Genomic DNA, 27,508 nt, shown 5'->3' on the forward strand with positions numbered 1-27,508 from the left:
CATGGTTTTGGTAAATCTGAAGGCAAAAATCAGCAGAAAATCTGATAGTGTGTATGGGGCTTCAGAGATCTTACTAGAACCGGGTATGAGGCAGAAGATCCAAAAAACATGTCCCAGGTCAATGCCTATGATGAAAATGAACATTTTGCCGCCAGCTGAACCCCAGAATCTCCATAAATCCAGTCTAGATACATAAATTGTGTCTGCAGCACAGGGAAGGAAGATTATCTGAGAGAAATACAGAAAATCACCCAGTCCCCGCCCTACTCTGGACCAATCAGTGAGCAGTATGGGTGGAGGAATGTATTTAGTGTTAATGACCCACCTGTGCTGATCTCTGTAGGAGTGTCCTCCTCTATAAATGTCCCCGTTATTCCATCCTCCTCCATAGACTGCTGATCATCCCTCACATACCTCTCTTCTTCTTCTGCTTTACCCTCAAATTCTACATCGATTGGATCTCCACTCTAAATCAAGAAAATGAGAGAAAATGTCATCTGTAAAAAATAAGCTGACATAAACAATCCATTTGCGTTTTATAAGCTTCATTCTATTAACCTTGTAACAGTGAGGGATGGTGTGATCTTCCTGTGTGGAATCCCGGGAATACAGAGGACGGGGAAATCTCTCTGGTGGGTTCCTGGTATTAGGTGGCTCCATCACTCCATACTCATCCTCCTCTTTATACTCTTCTTTACCAACAATATTATAATCCCCGAGGTTTCCACTCTGCAAATATAATAAAACATTCATTGTAACACAAAATGCTTCTCTATAAGTTTTAACTATCAGTGATTGTTCCTCATCTACCTGATGATGGTGAGGGATGGTGTGATCTTCCGGTGTGGAATCCCGGGAATACAGAGGATGGGGACATCTCTCTGGTGGGTTCCCATTACTGGATCCATCTGTAGGAAACACACACACTGACTGAATACATTGTTTCTATATGTTTATCAGATGATGGGGGATCTAGGTGGAGCCTCCGTACTGCTCTCTCCTTTACAATAAAGTCTCCTCTTACCCGGTGATGTGAGGGGCGGCTGATTGTCCATCATGACGTCCTTGTAGAGATCCTTGTGTCCTTCTAAATACTCCCACTCCTCCATGGAGAAATAGACAGTGACATCCTGACACCTTATAGGAACCTGACACACACAATGATACAGTCACCATCCAGACACATCCCTTGTCTGTTACTGGATAATGTCCCAGAATTCCCAGCACCGCTCACCTCTCCTGTCAGCAGCTCCATCATCTTCTTGGTGACTTCTAGAATCTTCTGTATGTTGTGTCTCTCAGGTTTTAGGGAGTCACATGGAGGCACTGTGATGGTCATATGATCACCTGACTTCACAAGAGGAAATCTCTGTATTGAGGAACCAATAGGAATATCATGTTAGAGTCCCACAATCCTCCTCACCTCTCTGGTCAGGTCTGTGTTTTATTAATAGAGATAAGAGTTTGTCATGTGACCTCCCAGAATCCTCCTCACCTCTCCGGTCAGGTCTGTGTTTTATTAATAGAGATAAGAGTGATGTCATGTGACCTCCCAGAATCCTCCTCACCTCTCCGGTCAGGTCTGTGTTTTATTAATAGAGATAAGAGCGATGTCATGTGACCTCCCAGAATCCTCCTCACCTCTCCGGTCAAGTCTGTGTTTTATTAATAGATATAAGAGTGATGTCATGTGACCTCCCAGAATCCTCCTCACCTCTCCGGTCAGCAGGTAGATGATCTCCAGGGTGAGGTTTAGTATCTTCTCAGTCATGTGACTCCGGTCCTCCTCCATCATCATTGGTGCCATCATTTTATCTATACAGGTCTCCTTGTAGACGGATAACTTTGGTAAAAGAAATTAAGAATTATTTGGATGGTATTGGTCACACAATAATAGGATGTGGATGTTAGGGGGGAATAGGAGGATTGCTGTACATTAAACCAGCTCAATAGCGGACACTTTTATTCCCTTCCTGACCAGGCCAACTTTCGGCTTTCAGCGCTCTCATAACAATTACTCAGTCATGTAACACTGTATCCAAATTAAATTTTTATCTTTTTGTTTTTAAACAGATAGAGCTTTCTTTTGGTGGTATTTAACCTCACTAAGTTTTACATTTTTTGCTATATAAATTAAAAAATACACACATTTTGAAAAAAAAAACACATTTTTTCTCTTTTAAAATATTGAAAATAAATTATCTTCATAAATTTAAGCCAAACAGTATTCTGTTACATTTCCTTGATAAAAATAACTCAAATCAGCGTATATTGTTTAGTCTGTAGGAAAGCTATAGTCCACAAACTATGGGAGATTATATATATATATATATATATATATATATATAAAGTCATGGCCCTAAGACCGAGACAGATGTGGATCACATAAACACACAACTAGACTTACAACATAAATAGACCTGTGGTGTGGCCTTTGGTCATCTGGTAGGTAAGCCAAGAGAAGGGGCCAAAAAAAAGCAGGTAGGGAATATATCTTTATTGATCCTAAGCTGATTGAGCAAGCTTGGAGAAGGCTAGGGCCATCTCCACTTGAGGGTTCGGAATATATCTGGTGAAGCAGGCGGACTTCCATCTGATCTGCCTAGCTTCTTGATAACATGGTCTGGCATTCCGTGCTGAGATGCGGCTGAGGCTGTACCGATCCGGAAGGAATGTCCAGAATACTGCCTGGGATCTAGGTTCTAAGTTGACCAGTAGGACCCTAACATGTTTGATAAACTGACTGCCAGTCAGGGGGTTGACCAGAAAAGGCAGTAACGGGCTGGAGACTGGCTGGCTGGGTAGGTTAGAGAGCAGACGGTCAAGGATGGTTACTGGGCATCAAGCATTGCTGGTCCTGAAGAAGTTTATATCTACCCTGGGTCCGGTTTGTTGTGTTTTGGAGACCGTAAGGTGAAGGACATAATGGTTTGGGAAGCGAGTCAGCAGGTGTCTTACAGTACCTGTCTACTGGTACTACCAGAGGTGAACTCGCTAGGTCGTAGGAAGTCGTGGAAAGCCAGGTAGATGGCCGCCTGGATGACCAGGTTGGGCAAGAGCCCAAAAGGGGGAAAGTGTGAGGATTTTGGACATGCCCCTGAAGATAGTGCTTGTGATGGGTAAGCATTTGCCGTTGGTAGCGGGCTGCTGCTTCTGAATTCCCCGCAGCAGGGCTTTCACTGTATGAGCTGTGAACACAGATGGCTGTCGGATATTCTGTAAGGACAGGAAATGCTGAATACCAGCTAGGTACAACCTGATAGTGTTATGAGCGAGAGCCAGCTGTGTATGGCAATAAGATATGAAGGCTAGGACGTGACTGACGTCGTCTGCTGTGGTTCCGGGACAAGCGGCTAGGAACCTGCAGTAGGTCTTCCAGGTCGTGCGGTAAGCCTTAAGTGTGTTGCAAGACAGCGAGTGGTTGATGAGCCGGGTTGCATTGGCAAGATGTGGGTTCAACCCATTGTTAGTTGAGACCAAGGTGGGATAGGAGTGGATGACAGGTCGGCTCCGGATACCTGCTGGAAGAATGAGACAAAATTGAAGCAAGACAGTGCATCTGCTGCAGCATTGCACTTGCCAGGGATATGCTCACAGTAAATATTTAATTGGTGATGTAATGATAATTGTACCAGCCTGCGCAGGAAGGACATGACGGGGAGCGACTTGTATCTACCCTTATTAATGATGTCGGCCGTAGCCTGGTTGTCTGTGGTGAAGAGTACTGACTGACCTGTCCACGTGTGGCCCCAGACTTGGGCTGCTGCCACAATGGGGTACATTTCGAACAAAGACGAGGATCGAGCAAAACCAGAAATCAAGTAGATTTCTGGAGGCCAGAAACCAGTGGTGACCAAAAATAACAGCAAAGTCTGTGGAGGCTGCAGCGTCTGTGAATACTTGTGGCAACTGGGCTAATACTGAGGGAATAAACATGGATATGCCATTCCAGTTGGTGAGGAACTCTTCCCTAGTTAAGTGCGCTATGGCTTCTGTGTCTAGTCTGAGGACTTGGTCGGGGTCCTGTACTCGGGCGAAAAAGACCAAGAGCCGTGAGATGAACTACCGCCCCTGTGGAATAATCCTCATTGCAAAATTGAGCATGCCTACTAAGGACTGCAGCTGTCTTTTAGTACAGCCCTGTGACCGGGTAAAATTGCGAATGACTGACCTAACACGGGCTAGTTTGTCATCAGGCGGGCAAGCCTGCATGTGCAGGACAATGCCCAAGAAGGTGATGGAATGTGCTGGGCCTTCCACTTTGTGTTCGGCTATAGGCACATTGAGATTGTTGAAGACCACTCTTAGCCTGTCTAGATTTACCAGGGGTATGTCTGGCCATTTAATGAGCAGAAAGTCATCGAGATTATGGATAACCTTGTGGCACTGGGCCTGGTGTGATTGGATCCAAGTGAGGGACTGGGCAAAAATGTCAAACAACCAGGGGCTGCTTTTAGAGCCAAAGGCCAGCTTGGTGGCAAAAAATGGATTTTTAAAACAGCTTACCTGTAAAATCCTTTTCTTGGAGTACATCATGGGACACAGAGCACTATAATAATGACTATGTGGGTTATACGCTTACCTTTAGGTGATTGTACACTGGAAACCAATAGTAAGACGGTTCCTCCCATATAACCCCTCCTACACAGGAAGTGCCTCAGTTTTGTAGCAAGCAATGACGATCCCAGAAAAAGAGGGGAGGGACCTCTGTGTCCCGTGATGTACTCCAAGAAAAGGATTTTACAGGTAAGCTGTTTTAAAAATCCATTTTTCTTTATCGTACATCACGGGACACAGAGCACCATAATAATGACTATGTGGGATGTCCTAAAGCAATGCAGCTGAGGGGGGGGGGGGGGGGGGGAACGACACATCATCCCTAGACCCAATGGATCTGAGATTATAAAGCAGCCTGCAGCATGCTGTGGCCAAATCTCATTTTGAGATCTCACATCCACCTGGTAAAACCTGGTGAACGTATGAACTGAAGACCAAACGGCTGCTTTGCAAACCTGAGCCATAGACACCTACTGGCATACTGCCCATGATGCACTAACCCCTCTAGTGGAGTGTGCTTTTAAATCCCGGGGTGGAACCCTGCGCTTTAATCCATACGCCTGGACAATAGTCTGGCGAATCCACCTGGATATAGATGAACTTGTTGCCGGCTGTCCTCTTTTAGGACCCTCAGGCAAGACAAAAAGATAGTCAGTTTTCCGAAAGGGAGCTGACATTTCTAAGTAAACCTTTATCGCTCTCACCACATCCAGTGAGTGAAGCGGCCTTTCCTCCCTAGTTTTAGGGTTTGGAAAAAAGGAAGGTAAAATGATATCCTGATTCAAATGAAATTTGGAAACTACCTTTGGTAGAAAATCCGGACGAGGACGCATGACCACTCTGTCCTGATGAAGAACCATAAAAGGTTCTTTGCACGAAAGGGCGGCCAATTCTGACACCCTTCTAGCCGATGTTACAGCCATTAGACAAACTAATTTCCTGGTCAATAGGACAAAAGGGATATGCCTAATAAGTTCAAAGGGCTGACTCTGTAAGGCTGACAGTACCAAATTTAGGTCCCAAGGACATAAAGGTGGTTTAAGCAGTGGCCTGAGGTGTGTTACTCCCTTGACAAAGGTTAGCACCAAAGAATGGGATGCAATTGGTCTTTGGAAAAAAAACGATAAGGCCGAAATCTGTCCCTTGATTGTCCCTAAAGCAAGCTGCAAGTCTACTCCTGTTTGGAGAAAGGCGAGCACCCTTCCAATCGTATACCTACGAGGGTTCCATTTCCTTTTCTCACACAAGAAAAGAAATGTATGACTTCCAGACTCTATAATGGATAGCTCTAGAAACGGACTTTCTAGCGTTTATCAAAGTGGACAAGACTGAACCCATAATACCACGGTCTTTCAATAGTCTGGTCTCAATAGCCAGGCTATCAAATTCAGCAACCGTAAAGAAGGATGGAATATGGGCCCTTGAGACAACAGGTCTGGGCGGCAAGGCAGAACCAACAGATCTCCTACTGCCAACTTCACAATCTCCGAGTACCATGATCTCCTGGGCCACGCTGGGGCCACTAAGATCACCGGCTTCCGTTCCTCCCGTATTCTGCGTAGTAAGTGCGGCAGAATTTGGATCGGAGGGAAGGCATATATCAGAGAATACTGATCCCATGGAACCACTAACGCGTCTATCCCGACAGCAAGCGGATCCTTGGTCCTGGACCAGTTTGGCATTGAATCTGGATGCCAGCAGATCCACATCTGGGGTCCCCCAGTATTGGCAGATCTGTAGAAAAACCTCGGGATGCAGGAACCATTCCCCTGGTAACAATTTCTGGCGACTCAGGAAATCCGCCTGCCAATTGTCCACCCCCGGGATAAACACTGCCGACAGAAATGGCACATGTTTTTCTGCCCAGGTTAGTATATGATTTACTTCTCTTTGGGCTGCCCATAACCTCATGTACAGCCGAACGGAAGGTGTTGGTTCTATTTTCACTTTCTGTACAAATTCCACTATGGAGGCGACCTTTAAGGGCGGAAGAAACACTTTTTCTTGGGTGGTGTCCAAGACCAGACCCAGATACACCAAGGTTTGGGTCGGACAAAGAGCTGACTTTTTCAAATTTAGTACCCAACCTAGGCATTATAAGACACGCACTGTTCTTGACACGTTTAGAACTAGTGTAGCAAGAAGGGGAGCGGAGGGGGTGGGACTTTGAATGAAGCACATGAAAGCGAGATGATGGTAATTATGTGGAAGAGAGGAATTTTATTGTTACAATATAAATGTACAAAGATTGTTGATACATGATAACAACATTAAGAGGATAATATACGTATCTTGAAACATAACCATTGATGTCAAGGTACAGGTAAAAAACAGTACACAATAAATTGATAACAGGATACCAATTGAAAAGCGTGGTGATTCAATGAAAAATTCCAAAGTTCCACAAACATGATAGGGTAAAATAATAAATATAAGGTAAAACCTGCAGGGCCTATGGCCTCACTAAGCCTGTAAAGGTGATGATTGTATAAAAACTTGAACCAGGTAGAGAATAGGTGAAGACACGGCATCATGTAGCTCTACGCGTTTCGTGGCTGAGCGCCACTCGTCAGGAGCATGCACGTGGTAGTCTAAAAGTTGGATATAAAGATAATCAATGATGGATAGAGGTAAAATGACATCACCAGCAGCATGTCAGTGCATACTTACTGGTTAAGGTCTGTAGGGTAATGGAATAATGTGGGCCGCCAAGGCATCCGGAATAACCTCCAACCGGGAGCCGCAGTGGACGGGCCAACGGAAACCCCTAACACAGGCCGTCAATGGGGAAGGCATGAAACCACGAGGAATCACTGTGAATGGGTGAAAATTAGTGGATAGAAGTGAGGGAATGACAAAAATTGGAGGTGGGATGAAGATAAAAGGGGGGAGGAGAGAGAGAGGGCAGAAGGCTGTGCCGAAGTGAAGAAAGGGAATGGAATAAAAGAACTAGTGTAGGGCGAAAGCATTCCCTTAGAAGTAGATCGTCCAGGTATCCTATTATGGAGACTCCTTGAGATCTTAGGGAAGCCAATATTGGGGCCAGAACCTTTGTGAAGACCCTGGTGGCTGTGGCTAGACCGAAAGGCAGTGCCGCAAACTGGAAATGACTGCCCTCTAAGGCGAACCGTAAGAACCTTTGGTGTGGACCGAAGATCGGCACAAGAAGGTACGCATCCTTGATATCTATTGATGCCAAATAGTCTTCCTTTCTCAGGGACCTTATTACTGAACGAACCGACTCCATGCGGAAAGATCGGACGTCTACAAAGAAGTTGAGAGCCTTGAGGTAAAAAATGGGCCTTACTTCCCCATTTGGTGAATAGGTTTGAGTAAAACCCCTTGAATATTTCCTCGTGCGGGACCTTTACAATTACTCCCTGCATCAGCAGATGGTGAAAACTAGGAGTAGGCAACTTCTTTTCTCTGGATCCGCCGGGACCCTTGAGTGTAGAACGTGGTTCAGGGGAACCTCCCGGAACTCTATTCTGTAACCGTTCTTTACAGTGGAAATGACCCATCTGTCTTGAACCAGTTCTTCTCAGGCCTCCCCAAACAGCTGAAGCCTGCTCCCCACCCGTGAGAGCGGGGGCGCCCCTTCACAAGGTAGACTTGGAGTTGGGCTTGGGTGGCTTTTGGGTCCAGGGTTTTTTCTGACCCTGTGGTCTTTTAAACCCAGACGGCTGAGGCCGTCGATACCGCTTAGGGGAAGAGGCACCAGGCCCTGGAGGATTAGGAATTTTATAAGAGGGCTGTTTCCCCTTCCTTTTAATAGGAAGCAGAGCGCTCTTTCCTCCAGAGATCTTTTGGATATATTTATCCAGATCTTCGCCAAACAGACGCTCTCCATGAAATGGAAAAGCAGCAAGTAGCCTTTTACATGGTGTCTCAGCAGACCAGTTCTTTAGCCACAATACTCTGCGCATATGAACTAATAGTAACGCAAAACGAGACATCTGTTGGATAGAGTCTTTTAAAGCGTCTCCCGAAAAACACAAGGCATGAGGGATAGTTCCTCAGCAGATTCCTCCAGGCCAGGTATGTTCTTTACTATCCTCTTAAAGTGATCCTTTAGGGATTGACAAATCCCAATGGCTGCAATAGCAGGCTGAACTGCTGCACTGGCAACCGAGAAGGAGGCCTTCAATAAGGACTCTAGCTTTTTATCAGCCGGATCCTTGAAAACCTGGGCATTATCCACTGGACAGGTTAAGTTTTTATTCACGGAAGATATGGCAGTGTCTACCAAAGGTGTGCTCCATTTCTCCCTAAACTTCTCCTCCATAGGGTATAAAACAGAAAACCTTTTGGGAGGTAAGTATATCCTGTCAGGATGCTCCCAGTCCGCATAAATCACCTGCTCCAGTAACGGATGCAAGGGAAAAGCTTGGGAAATTTGTTTATGTCGCAAAGATCTCAGAGTGGAACAAGAGAGTGCAGACTCCTGAACTGGGGGTAACTTAAACCCAATTCGTACCATCTCCATTAGAGATTGGATAAACAATTTCTGGCAATGGGAGGCTGAAATTGGCTCCTCAGAGCCAGAGTCCTCAGCCGAGGAATCTTCAGCCTCTCCTACCTCCTGGTCCTTCATGACCACCTCCTCTGGATCCTCTGCCCATTCTGGTTCCAGGTTACCTGGACCCATCTGGCTATAAGAGTCCTGGGGCTCTAGTGACTCACCACTTGGCCCAGGCCCGGGGGAGGGAGATCTATTACGCTTCCTTCCCCCTTGTGTTACAGAGGCAATCATGCCAGCTATTTTGCCTTCAAGACCCGCTAAGGCAGATGCCAAATCATCCTTTGTAACATAAGCCGAGGCAGGTACATTGGTACTGGCTACTATGCCTGACAAGTGCAATGGCTCAGCCAGGTCAGAAGCCGCAGGTCCTTCAGGAGAAACTGAGGCTGCATCACCATGGGGTTGGTCTCCTGTCTTTTTGTGGAGGGACTCTTACCCCTGTGCTTGCCTTGTTCCTTGTTCCTCGTTTTTTGGAAGACATTGCTTACACACGAGGAAACTAAAAAGGAGTACTCCCCACAAACTACAACTAGTTTTAAACCTGTCACCGCTGTGTCCAAGACCACCAGGCTCACGTGCCCACCATTTGCTCTGCTTCCTCCATGCGCACGGCAGGAGCTCCATGCTTATAAGCACTAGCATGAGAGCGAGCGCGCGCATCTGCGATCGGCGACCCGCCTACCGCATGGCGCATGCACCGTCCTGACGCTCGCGGTGCACCTGTGACACGGATAGCGGCAGCGCACGTGGACACCGGCGACGCACTCGCACACCGGTGACGCACACGCGGTGTGCACGCGGCCCGCACTCGCACGCAAAAAATTTATAAAATGCGTGCCAAACCAGTCTCTGTAATCCTGGCACAGGCTCAAGGCTTATACTAGCACTTTTATAAGGGTGAAATACATATATATATATATATATATATATATATATATATATATATATATATATACATACATACATACATACACATATAAGGCCCCAGAGGGAGTACTTACCATCCCAAGCAGCAGGGCCTGTCTTGCCAGGCCCAATCTTCCCCCATCATGGCGGGTAGTGCCTCTAAGGACCTTCAGGGACCGGGTCCCCCATATTGGGGTCCACACCCCTGGACCTGTAAAGCACCCTTTATGGTTTCCTTGGGCAAGATTGACCAGGAATACCAACTTTAACAAGGGTCCAGCGCCTAAAAAGGACACATTACAAGCAACACCTCGTTCTTGAACCAAGGTTCGGGTACCATTCACTTTAGCTTAGTAAGCCATCCGAATGGATCCGATTATAACATCCTCAGTGGGACATTTCTTTGAAGAAACTGAAGAGCTTCAACAGCCATGACCATCACCTTCAAGACACTGGCGAAAATAGTGAGGCACTTCCTGTGTAGGAGGGGTTATATGGGAGGAACCGTCTTACTATTGGTTGCCAGTGTCCAATCACGTAAAGGTAAGCGTATAACCCACATAGTCATTATTATGGTGCTCTGTGTCCCGTGATGTACGATAAAGAAATATTGTTTTTTTACCTGGGGAAATAACGTCCAACCTGGTACAGGATGGCACCTGAACACGACTGACCTGAGGGAGAAAGACAGAGGGAAATAATGAGTGGCTCGTATGAATGCCACTGGAGATGAGTGGCCGATTAAGTGCCACTAAAACAAAGTGTGACTGTGTGAGTGCAATTGAGTCTGGTTGCAGCGATTTGCAAGAAGTTATGTTGAGATGTGTGCTTGCAGCATTTGGCGTTTTAGGCTGAGAAGCATGTTTGTGGTGTAGCGAATGGGTAACTGCTGAGATGCGAATACTTGCAGCGATTGCAAGGAGTGTATGCTGAGAAGCCTGTTTGTAGCAAATGCAATGGGTATATGCTGAGATACGAGTTTTGCAGCGGTTGCTGATGCGTATTCTTGCAATGTTTGCAACAAAGGTAACCTACTGAGAGGCAAAAAGAAAAGGATAGCAGAAATATTATGTGTAGGAACGAACTGTGAAAAATGGCATACGCAATGAATCGTAGATTTATGATAGGGAGTGTAACGAGTTGAGTGTGTGTGACAGACCTAGCCGGGAGAGAGACTTTTGGAGGGGACTGAATGCTAGCCTCTTGCCGATCGATCGTGGGCCCTGGCATTTAGGGGAATGGTGTTCTTTGTGAGCTGTATTCCTGGGGACTCTTGAGGTGGTATTACTGTGGATTCGGGTCCTGGTCCCCCAGGACACACAGACTCTGGGGACCCTGTGTATGCCATATGGGAAATGGTGACTTGGAGGGTATGTCTTGGATTGCTTAAAATGGGACAGTAATATTTATCCCCAATATCTCCCAGGATATATATGTAAAGACTATTATTGGTTTGTTTGATTCTGAACTCAACATGTTAATTGAGTGAGCTGATCACATTAGCCTCCAGGACTGGCTAGGAGACGAACAGTCTACTCCTACTATAAGTGTTGATGACTAGGCTGAGGAGGGGGGAGAACACTGTTTGTATTGTTAATTGTAATTAACTCCTGCTATTGTGAAAATGTCCTGTGGTTGTACTTATGATAATGTATAATGTACTGTGTGAAGCTCGGTGACCACAAGTCTGGGCAAAAGGTCATGTTAGTAAACTAGCTCATGTTAATTAGGTTAATTAGGTTACAGGTGTATTGTTAGAGTAATATGAGCAGGAGGTCTGCACCTCCTCTTTTACTGTATAAAAGGGCCTGTATTCCTGTCAATAAAGGGAGATTCCTGGTTGAACTTACATACAGCCTGCCTAGTGTTTGTTCTGAGCTACACAACTGGATTAGAACGGCACATAGCTGTAGTTCTAGTCCCGGAGCATCGGATGACCGAACCATCAGATGTTGCGATCTGCAATCTGATTCTATAGCTGCAGAGGAGTGTCGGGAGAGTGGAACCGAGTGAGCAAGGGGCTCGTTATATTGGTTGGCAGCCATGGGATTTGCTCTCCAGTTACTGGGACACTCCAAACCAGCCTGCAGGAGAGCCACGCTGAAAGACTTACTTGAGAGCCGTGGAGGGAATGGTGGGATCGTGCTTCCTTGCCGTGAACACATCCAAACCATCACCTGGATCCAAGGTACAGATAGTAGGAGAGGTACAGATACCAGCCACCATGGAAGAGGAATTCAGAAGGAGGTTGCGAGAGATGCAGATAAAGCACAGAGGACCAGTATTAGAGCAGGTCCTGCTAGGATGGTTTGATTCTATCCGCTGCGAACTCTGGAAGGAAGCGCTAGCCCATGAGCAGCGAAACCAGAGAAAAGTTCTCCCCTCCATCCATGTAAGGTACTGGTCGCAGTATGAAGTGCGAATGCTGTTATTGGGGGAACAGCCAAACCAGGAGTGGACAGCTGAGTTAAGCAGACTGATCCGGGCAGAAATGCGGTTGGACGAGAGCTACGGAGCCCACCAGTGGTATGTAGCCCAAGTGTACCTGTGGACAGCAGATGACAGCCCCACGGAAGGCTTTGACTACGATGGCCTGGGATTGTTATACTGGAGGCTTTCCAGGGACCCTGACTTTGGGAGTGATCGGGAGTGGCGTTTGGAGGAAATAATGGAGCGCAGAGAGCGAAGACTGAATGTCTCAGAAGTGCACTGGGCACAGGAAGATTTGGAGTTTCTGGCCATTCAGGAATGGGGCTGGAGATCACCTACAGACAGCTGTTAGACTCTGCTCAGCAGCAGGGTGGTGCTCCCTTTGCCTGGGATTATCAAGAAATACCAGATGACAACTCTGAAATCCTGGCTGAAGAGTTGACAATGTGGCAGAGTAACAGTGTGTTTTGCCAACCTGGCCCCGCAGCTATGGAGGCGGAGGTCTTATGGCGGATGCAGCAAGTGCTGACTGACCTTGATGGACCTGTTTCTGCATTGGATGATCTTGGATGGAGGAATGTGCCTGTCCAGCAGAATGCCAGAGAATCGGCAGTGGAAAATCTGAAGATTGCCATCCCCAAACCTGAAGTGCTGACAACAGGGCAGAGCTCTGCTAACCTCTGCCCAGCACTGATAGCATCTTCTGGGTTCCAGGGACAGGAGATGGTGAACCTTTATTCCCAGACACCAGTTTCAAATCCCCTGTCTCTGCTAGACTTTTCTGCTGAGGAAGAACAACCTGGTGAGCCTCCAGCAGAAGAAGGGCTGTTATTAGGGCCAAACTTCACTGTGCTCTACCCAGCACTGATAGCATCTTCTGGGTTTCACGAAGAGGAGATGGTGAACCATTATCCCCAGACACCGGTTGCAGAGACAGGGGATTTGATAGACTTTTCTGCTGAGGAAGAACAACCTGGTGAGCCTCCAGCAGAAGAAGAGCTGTTATTAGGGCCAAACTTCACTGTGCTCTGCCCAGCACCAACAGAAGTATCTGTGAAGTTACAAGGAACATCCCCAGCTGAAGCGCTGGCAACCGGACAGAGGGTCCAAGATCTCTGCCCTACACCTGCGGCGGTTCCGGAGGCTCAGGGTGAGAAGGAGGTGGTCACTTCCCAGCAGCAGATCAGGATACAGGGGGAGAAGGGAGAGGAGGTGTTCGTTGTCCCTCCCCAACAGTTGGCCAGGGTGGAGGAAGTGGTCTTTCCTCCCCAGCAAAGATCCGTGCACCTGGGAGACAGTACCACAGACATATCGTCCCAACATCCAGATGAGGGAATGGAAAAGGAAGCAGCCGGCTCACCTCCCCAATAGCAGCTACACAGTTTGGGAGTGGAGGAAGCCAGCCTCCTGCCCTAACAGTTAGCCGGAGCAGATGGTGTGGGGTTTCCAGCAGAAGGGCTGGCAACAGGGCCGAGTACTGCTGGACTCTGCCCTCAACTAACAGAGGATGGATTTCCTATGAAGGTGGATGGGACTTCAGTCTCCACCTGTATACCCCAGGGATGCTAGGCAGTTGGCCCAGATCCCCAACAGCATGACGGAGTGATCCCAGACACCCTGTCTTCTCTCCAGCGGCAGAAAGGACTCCAGGGAGAAGGGCCAGTCCAGGCCTCTCCCCAGTGGCAGATATGTTCTCTGAGAGAGGCAGAGGTTGGCTGGGTGAATAATGCTTTGTTTGGAACAATTTGTTTGGGGTACTGTGTGGGTACAGGCATTAGAGGACTGGAACTACTGACTAACTTCGGAGTCAACCCATCTGGGGTCTCCTCCTGTGTTAGTCTCCTGCCGAAAGGGGAGAAATGTGACAGACCTAGCCAGGAGAGAGACTTTTGGAGGGGACTGAATGCTAGCCTCTTGCCGATCGATCGTGGGCCCTGGCATTTAGGGGGACGGTGCTCTTTGTGAGCTGTATGCCTGGGGACTCTTGAGGTGGTATTACTGTGGATTCGGGTCCTGGTCCCCCAGGACACACAGACTCTGGGGACCCTGTGTATGCCATATGGGAAATGGTGACTTGGAGGGTATGTCTTGGATTGCTTAAAATGGGACAGTAATATTTATCCCCAATATCTCCCAGGATATATATGTAAAGACTATTATTGGTTTGTTTGATTCTGAACTCAACATGTTAATTGAGTGAGCTGATCACATTAGCCTCCAGGACTGGCTAGGAGACGAACAGTCTACTCCTACTATAGGTGTTGATGACTAGGCTGAGGAGGGGAGAGAACACTGTTTGTATTGTTAATTGTAATTAGCTCCTGCTATTGTGAAAATGTCCTGTGGTTGTACTTATGATAATGTATAATGTACTGTGTGAAGCTCGGTGACCACAAGTCTGGGCAAAAGGTCATGTTAGTAAACTAGCTCATGTTAATTAGGTTACAGGTGTATTGTTAGAGTAATATGAGCAGGAGGTCTGCACCTCCTCTTTTACTGTATAAAAGGGCCTGTATTCCTGTCAAAGGGAGATTCCTGGTTGAACTTACATACAGCCTGCCTGGTGTTTGTTCTGAGCTACACAACTGGATTAGAACGGCACATCGCTGTAGTTCTAGTCCCGGAGCATCGGATGACCGAACCATCAGATGTTGCGATCTGCAATCTGATTCTATAGCTGCAGAGGAGTGTCGGGAGAGAAGAACCGACCAAGCAAGGGGCTCGTTACAGTGTGGAATACTCGTGATGCAAACCGTTGTGCTGCCGAAGCGACTAGGTTCGGTTTGGAGTGTGATGCATGTAGCTGCTGATGCGATCTGAATTGGTCAAAACAACGATGTGAATAACGAATCGTAGGTTAGGGTACGAACCGATATGAATGCGTGGGATGCAAGTGATGCGAACCGTTGTGCCGCTGGCGCGACTAGGTTCGGTTTGGAGTGTGATGCATGTAGCTGCTGACACGATCCGAATCGGTCAGCACAATGATATGAATAACGAAGGTAGGGTATGGTACGAACTGTCACGATCGGTGCGTGGGATACGCGTGAATCGAAGGGTTTTGCGCCAACAAGGCGACTTAGGCTTGAATTGGTGTGATGTATATGGCATGAAGTGAACGAATCGTTAGTAAGGTAGGGGGGGGAATGGTATGAATCGGTGCGGGATGTGTCCGATGCTAACCGTAGTGCCGCTGATGCGACTAGGTACGAATTGCACTATGGCAAGTGTGCCATGCATCCATTGTGAATCGGAGAAGAAACAGTGAAGGGCCTGTGACTACTGCGTACTGGAGGCCTACGAACGATTCGTAAGCTCCATGGCAGAACTGAACAATTAATGGGGAACAAAACGAGAAACAAGCTGGTTGAACGTGATATGACAAGGGGGTAACGAATCCTACCTGTGACAGCGAGCAAGACTTTGAACAACAAACCACGAATAAGCAACCGCAACGTACTGTATTCAGAACAAGACTCACAAACACGCAGTGAGCTGAAGAGTCGGCCTGGTGACGCAACGAATCGCGCACTGGAACCGACAGAGAGCAGCGGTCAGCTGAAATATCCACCGGGCTCCTCCTATAAATAAAGGCCACCATACTGGCCTTTTAATATATATATAAAATTTTATAAACCGTGATATACTGGCTATCTGATTTCGAGAGGCTCTAAAATGCCAGTACAGTAGAAATACCCCCTGAAATTACCCATTTTTTTTGCAATGTAGACAGTCTAAAGTATTTAGTAAGAGGCATGGTGGGTTTTTTGACGCTGCCATTTTTTTTTTTTTTTTTTTTTAAGTTTCCATTTTAAAGTGGAGTTCCACCCATATAAAAGTCAGCAGCTACAAAAAGTGTAGCTGCTGACTTTTATTAATCGGACACTCACCTGTCCCACTGTCCTGCGATGTGGGCGAACGAAGCCCCGCTCCTCTCTGCGGCTCCAGCATTGTCATTGTGGGCACGCACTTCAATCGTCTGGGACCTGTGACTTGTCCAAGATGATTGCCGAGAAGGAGGGGGAGAGGTGAACTTCCTTCCGGTGCTGCAGTGCCCCGGGAGGAAGGGAGAGCTGGATCCCTCTAAAAAAAAAAAAGGGTATCCGCCCCCCCCCTCCAAAAAAATGACATGCCAAATGTGGCGTGTCAGGAGGTCACCTGCACTTAAAGCAGAAGTTCCATTCTTGGGTGGAACTCCGCTTCAACAAGTTATTTCTGACACACAGCATAGACATAATTCTGCTATGCCTCCCAAATATGGGTGTACCGCATGTGTGAGACTTAATAATAACATTAATAAAATATTAAAATAATTGGAGCCTTTGCAACACGACTATTTAGCGTAATGTCTAACTACTATTCTCCTCAAATGTTTTACCCTCATTTTTCAAAACCTGCTGGGATAGGAGTACATATTTCTTATTCCTTTTTCTCTTTCTCTCTTTAAAAGAACCCTACCTGAAAGAGGAGAGGAAAGGACTTCAAAATCTGCTCTCTCGAGGTACCCGCTGACAGGTGTAACTGAATCTGGGTCAACCAAACCTCCAGATTCCTGGCCACACAAGTGGAGGCTAGAGCTGGTTTCAGGTTCCCAACCGCTGAGTCCCAGGCTCTGTGGAGAAGGATATCCCCCCTCTTGTCCATCGGATCCTTAAGCGTGCCCATATCATCAAACGCTAGGTCCGAATTTTTTGAAACCTTTGAAAGAGGTGTGTCCAGCTTCCATTTTTTATTCCATGGCTGCGCAGGGTCCTCATCAAAAGGGAACCTTCTTTTTAGGTTACTAGAGAAGAATGGTTTTCTCTCCGGGTTATCCCATTCCAGTTTAACAGTATCAGCCAATGAACTATGGACTGGAAAAACTCTAGGTTTTTTCTTATGCAATCCCTTATACATAAGATCGTGTTTGGATAACTGAATCTCCTCCTCTTTCAATACAAGGGTGGTATAGATAGCCTTTAACAAGTCATCCACATCCTCTACAGATAACTTAAATCTCGAGCCTCGAGTGGATTCTCTATCCCTGGACTCTATATCTGACCCTGAATCTTCAGGGGAAGAACGGGTAGATCTGACCTCAGAGTCTTCACTCTCTGGTGGATGCAAGCTAGTCCCTAACAGAGGTTAGCATTTTCTGGCAAGAGGTAACCGGGTCATCCTTTACAAGTCCATCTATACAGCTGCGACAAACGGCTTTGCTCCACGAGGAGCTCAATTTGTTTGCGCACACCGCACATTTCTTTTTAGGTGGCTGCGTTTGAGTCTTGTCTTGGGTCTTGGTCTGTAAGACAAAAAGATAAGTGACCCCTAATGAGACTCACAGCCACCCCACCACTCCAAACCACCATGTGCAGGAGGGAGGAAATGTGTCCCCTTAACCCACTACTACAGAGAGGGGAGGGGGAGGGAACACTCACAAGGAGAGCAAGACAGTGACATAACACTTCAGGCTTACCTGTGAGGTGCTGGTGTTGGGCGCATCGACTGCCTGTGTAGGAACTGCAGATTGATCCATCTTGCCCCTTTCTGGCTTTCCACAGCCTGGCTGCTTTCACCAGAAGACACCAGCGGCCAGTGTCTCCTGTTCGCGCCGTTTAAGGAGACTGGAACCGGCGTCTCCGGCGCCCGGCAATGATGTCATATGCCCCGGAAGTGACCTGCTCTTAGTACTTCCTGTGGGCCAGTTTGGAGCACAGAAGCCCCGCCCCCTACTCGAGCGCCGCAGCTTCCTGCTTCTCCTCACACAACTAGCCACGCTGCCTGTGAGGAGAGGAACCGCTGCTTTCCTAAGGACAGCGCTATAGGAGCTGACTCCATGCCGGTCCTGGCCCTCTCCAGGCACTGAGACACAGGAGACCGCAGCACAGCCAACCTCTCCAGCGGAGTGCTGCTACTGGCAGAGCAGAGGTTAGTGAAATGCCCCAAATAGCCCTATAGAGCCCCTGCTCATGAGACCTAGGGACCAGGTTCCCCCCGTCCGGAGACGGAAACACAAATAACTGACATGGGCCTGGAGGACCGCCCTTTTATCTGGTGGGTGTAATGTGTTTCCTGTCCTGGTAGGAGGAGCCCAAGGTCTCATGGGCTGTCCTGGAAGACGCTTGGAGAAAATTGCTTATCTGGGTGATCCCACTCAGAATACACAAGCTCTTCCAGCAATGAATGGACAGGAAAAGCACACAAAGCCTGAGGAGACTTTAGTGAACCCAAACAAGAAGTGGGCTTTTCAGCCGACTCAGTTAAGGGTAGTTTAAATGTGGAACGGATCATTTTAGTTAGGGATTGCACCCACAATTTCTCAGTTTGTTAAACCGAAGAAGGTTCTTCTCCACCTGAATCCTTGGAAGAGAAGTCACCAGACTCTTCAGGGTCCCCTGAGGAGAAATCATTTTCCCCCTGCCCCTGTTCTTCTACTTGAGGGTCCTGGGTGGCAGAAGGGGACCTCATGTGCTTTCTTCCACCTTGTGAAGATGCAATTAAAGCCACCAATATTTCCTCTAATGCAACTATGGCTGAGGAAAAATCCTGCTTAGTCATATATTCAGGGGCTGAAATGTCGGAAGCAGTAGCAACCCCTGACAATCCCAATGGCTCATTCTGACCAGCCTCCCTAGGTTTTTCAGGGGAGGATGGTGTTGCAGAGGCAGGGTCCTCAGAGCCTGAGGGTGATCCCTTTGAACCCTTATCTTTTGGGGTATTTGTACCTCCTCTTCTACCCATAGTGCAAAGCACAAAAGCAGAGGTACTACAAAAAATGCACCCACCGCTGAGTAATAGTTCAGCAACTGCCGCTGCTATTAAAACTCCTGATGCTAAGTAAATGTGTCCTGAAATGCCTGTGTCACCACACTCACATGCCCGCGTCTGCTCTGTGTCCCTCTGTCAGCTAAATGCACCTGCCAAAGGTGTATCTTATAGCCTACAGAGCCCCTGTGTTGCACACGTCAACGCCGCGCTAAGGCTCGCCCCCCTCTGACTTCCCACCGCGCCCCCCCTTCACTTTTTTCAAAAAAGCCTGCTTTCCCACGCGAGTGGGCTCTAATCCCAACCAGATCGCATGCAGGGAGGGCTGGGATGAAAGGAGAGGAAGGCTGGAGGAAGAGAACCGCTGTGCTATGGTGGTGATGGCGGGAGCGGTGCGGCATACTGCCGACTGATCCATGCCCGCATGCCTTCTAGTGAGAGACCCATCTCTTGTCCAGGTGGGGGATCTCCTTAAAGAAAAATCCCCCCTTTCCTACCTGAGACCAGGGCTGGAGGAAGCGTACAGCTTCTCTGACACAAAACGGGAAAGATCAGCATGGAATAGGTAAGTGCTCTTGACAGCCCCCAGTGTCGACCATAGGCATGACAAACATTTACTTAAAGGAGAAAACCCATAGGAAATAGAAAATTCCTTAGGAATATCCACTTACCTTATCCAGCTGCAGGGTTCTGTGGTAAACCAAACAGACCCAATCTTCACCTACTCACGCTGGGCTCCGTTAACAAACCTTCAGGAACTGGGGCCCCTTTTTATCGGGATCCACACCCTGGACCCGTAAAGCACCCCGCCAGGAAACTTTATGACTAAAAATACCAAAAGCACTGTCTCCCGGGGTCCAGCTCTCTAAAAAGAGAAGCGTTAAAGACAAAACCTCGTTTCTTCAGACATGAGGCCCGGGTACCATTCATTTCGGCTTAAAAAGACACTTTGAATGTATCCGGGTGCATGGCCTGCCCCAGCAAGGATTGCTCCAGCGGAGCTCAGCACAGCACATCTTTACTCGTGACCAACACCTTAGACACTGGCGAAAAAAACCGAGGTACTCCTGGTAGGGGGAGGGGTTATATAGGGAGTCAAACTTCCTGTCTAGGGTGTGCCAGTGTACATCACCTGAAGGTGCCTATATAACCCCCATTTAGTAACTACTATGGCTCTGTGTCCCGTGATGTACGATTAAGAAAATGGAACTTCTGCTTTAAGTGAAGGTGACCCCCTGACATGCCACATTTGGCATGTAATTTTTTTTGGGGGGGGAGCGGATACCCTCTTTTTAGAGGGATCCAGCTCCAACTTCCTCCCTGGGCACCGTGGCGCCAGAAGCAAGTTCACCCCTCCCTCTCGGCAGTCATCTGGGACACGTCACAGGTCCCAGATGATTGCCCAGCCAGTCACAGTGCGCAGCGCAGCTCACGCATGCTCAGTGGGTGCCCGGCTGTGAAGCCACAGCCAGGCACCAACAGTGACAATGCAGAGAGGAGGGGGGAAGAGGAGCCAGGCTTCGTACGCCCGCATTACACTTTTTGTAGCTGCTGATTTTCTATGGGTGGAATTCCGCTTTAAGTTCAAAAACTTTACGCAAATTGTTCGGAATTTTCAAACCTAGGTAATGAATATGTGAATCCATCCATTTAAAATTAAATTGAGAGCCTATATGATGTTTTGCTATTATGTCTATGCTCACCCCCTTCACTTCTAATTTTGAGTAATTTACTTTACAGTTCGAGAGGGTACCATATCTGCACATTTCTACCAAAAGCAAAGGTAAACAAGTCAGAGGGGAGGTCAAAAAGAAAATCAAGTTGTCTGCCTATGCCGCTAATTTATGTACCATCCCCTTCATATGAATACCCTTCATATCCTGATTTGCAATAACCATGTGTAAAAATGGTTCAAGAGTAAGTATAAAATGAGAGAAGACGATGGGCAGCCTTGTCGGGTTCCGTTCCATATAGAGAACCCTTCTGAGGTGGCATCATTGATCCTCACTCTAGCCGAGGGAGCCAAATAGAGTGCCAAAATCCAACTCTGCATCCCTTCTTCACCAAGCCCTATATGTTCTAAAGTGGCCAGTATGAATGTCCAATCTACCCTATCAAATGCTTCTTCCCTGTCGGTAGATAAAACCACTGGCGGTAACGATTGGTAAGTGCAATGATGAATTGCATTGAACAATCGTGTATTGTCCCTACCTGGAACAAACCCCACCTGATCTGGATGGATAGGAGATGTTATATGCTGCGTTATTCTTGATGCCAGGATCTTAGTAAACATTTTCAAATTGATATTTAATAACAATATGGACCGGTAGCTCAAACAGACTGCCAGATCTCTCCCCTCTTTTGATATGACTGTTATGCTCGCCTGTAAGATGTCCCTAAGCAGTGTTTGACCTACTCTAATGCTGCGTACACACGGTCGGACTTTTTGACCGGACTTGTCTGACGGACGCCGACGGACCAAATCCGGCGAACAATCCGATCGTGTGTGGGCTTCACCGGACCTTCAGCGAACTTTTCCAGTCGCAAATCTGACAGACTTTAGATTTGGAACATGCTTCAAATCTTTACGTCGTAACTCCGCCGGACCCAGAAATCCGCTTGTCTGTATGCTGGTCCGACGGACAAAAACCGACGCTAGGGCAGCTATTGGCTACTGGCTATCAACTTCCTTATTTTAGTCCGGTGTACGTCATCACGTACGAATCCGTCGGACTTTGGTGTGATCGTGTGTAGGCAAGTCGAGTCGTTGGAAAGTCCGTTGAAAGTCTGCCAAAAGTCCGTTGAAAGTCTGTCGAAAGTCTGTCGGACTTTTGTAGCTGAAAAGTCCGACCGTGTGTACGCGGCATAAGAGAATTATGTGCCTGTACAAATTGGCAAACCAATTTGCAAAAGATCTATAGCAGAGCAAAGTATGTCTATCTGCTCCCAGGGCTTTCCCTGTATTCCTCAAATCTAATGCTCTTCTAAATTCTTCTTCCGAAGTTGGTGCATTTCATTTTTCAATGGCTAATTTAGGTAGTGTCGGCATCCCTGAATCTTTTATATATCCCTGTGCCGCAGAGTGTTTATCTTCCTGTGTGTGAGTAGCATTATGCTCTTCAAGATCATATAGGGCCGCATAATATTTTTTAAACTCGTATGCGATTTTCTTGGCTGATTTTCACCAGGGTATCCTCACCTGTTTTAATTTGCCTGATATAATTTCCAGCCCTATTGGTTTACAGGGTGTTTACTAACGTCCTCCTTGCCTTATTTCCATATTTATAGAACGCTCTGCGACAACGAGCAAGTCTTCCTTTTGCTTTCAGTGGTGTGAGTCTTTTTCACAGCCTAGATGCATAGAGGGACCCAAAATCCAAGGAGCACCTTTGGGCTTTCGAGGACCATAAATAACACATTAAATTTCCTGACTACCTATCACATTTTTGGAGGCCCTGGAGCACCAGGACAGTGGAAATGCCCACCAAATGACCCTATTTTGGAAAGTAAACACTCCCAGGTGTTTATGGAGAGGCATAGGAAGTTTTTTGAAAACGTCATTTTTGGCCACAGTGTTTTTTGAAAATGCAGGAAAGAAAACCCCTTATGAGTATGGTGATACCACATGTGTGAGACTTTCACTTTGAACTGATTATTATACCGGGCATTGGGCTCAATTCACTAAGTGGTATCTACCGCTTTATCAACTATTTCAATTTTTTTTTGCAATTCACAAAAAAATGCTACTAAAATACAGACTGAACTATTTTATTGTGTGATATTTTATACAGCAAGAGCTATTTTATTTATTAAGTGATGCAGTATTTTAGTGGTTAAAGCTTGCGGTACTTTAAAGCTGGTGATAGCCAGTGTCCTTAACAACCAGTAACTGTCATGGTTGTTAATGATTGGGCAGCTGCCATGTCCTTAACAGCCACGAGTCATCTGCTGTCAGCAGGATTCCCCGCTGACAGCAAAATGTAAACAAAAGAATTGCCAGCATTTAAAAATTAAGAAAGAAAAAACAGCATGGGTTCCCCAGTCCATACTAGGCCCCCATTGACTGTGGCATGCTGGGTTGATGACATCATAAGGGGGTGGGGTCACCCAATGACTTAATTGGGTGCTACCGCCCCTTACTTTATTTAGCGGTGGAAGGCTGTGGAGCGGACATGTAATGGGAGCCAAGAGTCAGTGTGAGTCTGTTTTTTTTTTTTTTTTTTTGCTTGTGTCAGCAGCTGGCGTTCGTCATGAGGTTGGATCTACTTCTGGGGTATTTATTTTTGATTTTTTTTTTGGGGGGGGGAGAGGGGGTTGAATAAAGGATTTGTCAAAAACTGGCTGTGTGTTTTTACCCCATACTCATTCACATGGAGGAGAGGGGCAGGATCTGGGGGCCCCCCTTGTTAAAGGAGGCTTCCGGATTCTGATAAGCCCCCACACCCGCAGACCCTCCACAACCACCAGGCCAGGGTTGTGGGGAAGAGGCCCTTGTCCTCATCAACATGGAGACAAAGTGCTTTGTGGACCCCCTATGTTAATGGCATGTGGTCTAGTATTGTTCCGGAGGGGGTGGCCTAACAGGCTGCATGCTCAGATAAAGGTCTGGTATGGATTTTTGTGGAGACCCCATTCCATTTTTTTTTTTTTTTAAACTAGCGTGGGGTTCCCCTTAAAATGCATAACAGACCAAAGGGCCTGGTATGGATTGGGGGGCTCCATGTTGTTATTTTTCTTCAGTTTTAAATGCCAGCAATTAATTTGTTTACATTCTGCAGATGACTCATAGTTGTTAAGGACACAGCGGCTGCCGGCTCCTTGACTACTATGACAGTTACAAGTTGCTATGGACATGGTCGCCACCTGCTCCTTAAAAACCATGTTGTTTACTGGTTGACAGCACCTACCAGCTTCTTAACATTCAGTTAAAATAAAACACATTCTTCATATATTGCATGCTTGGATCACAACTTAATTACTACATTAATTTATTCACTTCTGTGAATTGACTTTAATGCTGTTTTATGCTTTTGTTTTTTGAGGTAAATACCACAAAAAAGTGAATTGCCATTTTTAGCGGTATTTGGGAAAAACGTGTCAGATCACCTAAATACCGCATGTGATCTGCTTTAGTGAACGGAGCCCATTGTATCTTGTGTATCACACTAATCAACCAATTGTGTAAAGACCAATGTAGTGTAATGGTCACCTCTGTTTGAGTGATCGGGGAATATAGCTTAGTGTAGTGTCATCTATAGCTGTCCCAGTTTCTATAAGTGAAGCAAGTCTATGGGAACCCAAGAATGCCATGTTCACTGGCATGATGTCTTCCAGATATGTAGTTAGTGGGATGTGCAGATGGGTCAGTTCAGCAATAAGGATGAGCTCCGGCGTGTTCGCATGCTGCACGTGTAGAGCCCGCCAGGAAGTCGGCCTGTGCTGCGCTAATCACAAGCAGTGAGACATTTCCCGATGTGCGGCTGCAGAGGCGTGCCGTGCCGACTTCCTGGCGGGCTCTGCACATGCAGCATGTGAACATGCCGGAGCTCATCCATTTTCAGCAAGCAGGCAGACTCATGTTCAATAAACAGGCCAGGGCAGGTACAGGTGGCAGGCCGGGGTAACAGGGGCAACACTAACTGGTGTGGAGGTGATCGGGGACACAATAACTGGTGTGGAGGTGATCGAGGACACAATAACTGGTGTGAAGGTGATCAGGACACAATAACTGATGTGGTGGTGATCAGAGACACAATAACTGATGTGGAGGTGATCAGGGACACAATAACTGGTGTGGAGGTGATCAGGGACACAATAACTGGTGTGGAGGTGATCAGGGACACAATAACTGGTGTGGAGGTGATCGGGGACACAATAACTGGTGTGGAGGTGATCGGGGACACAATAACTGGTGTGGAGGTGATCCGAGACACAATAACTGGTGTGGAGATGATCGGGGACACAATAACTGGTGTGGAGGTGATCAGGGACACAATAACTGGTGTGGTGGTGATCAAGGACACAATAACTGGTGTGGAGGTGATCAGGGACACAATAACTGGTGTGGAGGTGATCAGGGACACAATAACTGGTGTGGAGGGGATCAGGGACACAATAACTGGTGGGGAGGTTTTTAGGGACACAATAACTGGTGTGGAGGTGATCAGGGACACAATAACTGGTGTGGAGGTAATCGGGGACACAATAACTGGTGTGGAGGTGATCAGAGACACAATAACTGGTGTGGAGGTGATCAGGGACACAATAACTGGTGTGGAGGTGATCAGGGACACAATAACTGGTGTGGAGGTGATCAGGGACACAATAACTGGTGTGGAGGTGATCAGGGACACAATAACTGGTGTGGAGGTGATCAGAGACACAATAACTGGTGTGGAGGTGATCAGGGACACAATAACTGGTGTGGAGGTGATCAGGGACACAATAACTGGTGTGGAGGTGATCAGGACACAATAACTGGTGTGGAGGTGATCGGGGACACAATAACTGGTGCGGAGGTGATCGGGGACACAATAACTGGTGTGGAGGTGATCGGGGACACAATAACTGGTGTGGAGGTGATCGGGGACACAATAACTGGTGTGGAGGTGATCAGAGACACAATAACTGGTGTGGAGGTGATCAGGGACACAATAACTGGTGTGGAGGTGATCAGGGACACAATAACTGGTGTGGAGGTGATCGGGGACACAATAACTGGTGTGGAGGTGATCAGGGACACAATAACTGGTGTGGAGGTGATCAGGGACACAATAACTGGTGTGGAGGTGATCGGGGACACAATAACTGGTGTGGAGGTGATCGGGGACACAATAACTGGTGTGGAGGTGATCCGGGACACAATAACTGGTGTGGTGGTGATCAGGGACACAATAACTGGTGTGTGGAGGTGATCGGGGACACAATAACTGGTGTGGAGGTGATCGGGGACACAATAACTGGTGTGGAGGTGATCCGGGACACAATAACTGGTGTGGAGTTGATCAGGGACACAATAACTGGTGTGTGGAGGTGATCGGGGACACAATAACTGGTGTGGAGGTGATCGGGGACACAATAACTGGTGTGGAGGTGATCGGGGACACAATAACTGGTGTGGAGGTGATCGGGGACACAGCAACACGTATTATTATAGTTTATAATTCTGGCCTCATAAATGGGGAAATGTTCTGGCCCTGAAGGGGTTAATCTACAAATAATAAATGTTGGGGCAGTGCTTGCACTATGGACAAAATATCTGAATCCACAACACGATATTTCCAATAAAATTTTCTGATAACAAAGTGTCAGACAACTCCTGGGGTAACCTGGCAGCACTTATTTAGAAATACCCCGGCTGGTAGGATGACTGTGTGCTGGGCCCTGTAGTCCCACAGTACAATTGTATTCAGCTGAAAAATCCATTTTTTTGATAAAATTGCCCCCCCCCCCACACTCCGGGTTCACCATCTCATCCCCCCAAATCCCGTCCCTTTCAGACTCCTATTGTGAGACTCATCATAGTGTCTCTGGAGGGGCGCTGATCATTCCTGTGTAAAATCTTACAGAAATCTTCCCTAATCCCAACCTTTAATTATCATTTCATTCCCCCCACATACAATGTCTGGAACCGACATTTACTGACATCAATAACTCCCCTCGTGGTACAGACCATAAATTCCCTCATTGTAATATACGGGGTTATTCTACATTTCCACACTATATATGTGTGTATCATCATCTGCTGGAGATAAAAGACATCACAATGACTATGGAGGAAGAGGACGGACATGACGGGGGGTTACTGGGTGTAAATAGAAAATAAGATCTTATTACCTCCTCTACTGTCACTTCCAGTAATGTCTCCTCTCTACTTCCTATGGAACTTCCTGTGTGTATCTGACATCACTTCCTGTTTTCCATAGAGACCTCCTATCTGGGTAGAAGTGAGATCACCACCTTGTGGAGCTCAGAGGAACTGCAGCCCCGAGAAACATTTGGTAGTGTGAACACGGCCTTGTGCTGTGTGTGTATGTACTGTATATCCTTATAGATGGGTCATCTCCACTCCCACCAAGGGGGATAGAAATATATTACTGCTCGGGGGGGAGACATTTTGGCCCCTTTTATTTTGCAGTAAAATTGATTGCAGATTTAGTCATGTAGAACATCTGTTATATGGATACAAAGAACCCCAGCCGAGAGTAAAGGGTGGAAATGGCTCCTGATCCCCAGATTTGGGCAATTATGTCACCAATATAAATAGAATAAAACCCGCGCTATGTGTAACAACTCAAATACCTACAAAAATAACTTATACCGGACTGCTGCTGTAACAAAGGTAAGTAT

The 27,508-nt window shown here is 47.1% G+C and overlaps 1 protein-coding gene across 2 annotated transcripts; it reads right to left on the reverse strand.

Moving 5' to 3' along the window:
* LOC141121893 (uncharacterized) lies at nt 1-27,072 on the reverse strand. 2 transcript variants are annotated; one of them, XM_073611649.1, is made up of 7 exons: nt 26,996-27,072; nt 1,715-1,843; nt 1,235-1,369; nt 1,025-1,148; nt 811-908; nt 559-729; nt 7-467 (listed from the first exon to the last, which is right to left on the reverse strand). In XM_073611649.1, the coding sequence occupies exons 2-7, from the start codon at nt 1,808-1,810 to the stop codon at nt 264-266; spliced, it is 828 nt and encodes a 275-aa protein (XP_073467750.1). In that variant the 5' UTR covers nt 1,811-1,843; nt 26,996-27,072; the 3' UTR covers nt 7-263. The 2 variants fall into 2 exon arrangements, with proteins under 2 accessions (XP_073467751.1, XP_073467750.1); XM_073611650.1 differs by lacking the exons at nt 1,715-1,843; nt 26,996-27,072 and adding an exon at nt 1,569-1,666 and having other exon boundaries at nt 1-467.
* Nucleotides 27,073-27,508: the final 436 nt, after the last annotated feature.

The sequence above is a fragment of the Aquarana catesbeiana genome, unplaced genomic scaffold (assembly GCF_042186555.1).
Source record: "Aquarana catesbeiana isolate 2022-GZ unplaced genomic scaffold, ASM4218655v1 unanchor233, whole genome shotgun sequence".
Taxonomy (NCBI): domain Eukaryota; kingdom Metazoa; phylum Chordata; class Amphibia; order Anura; family Ranidae; genus Aquarana; species Aquarana catesbeiana.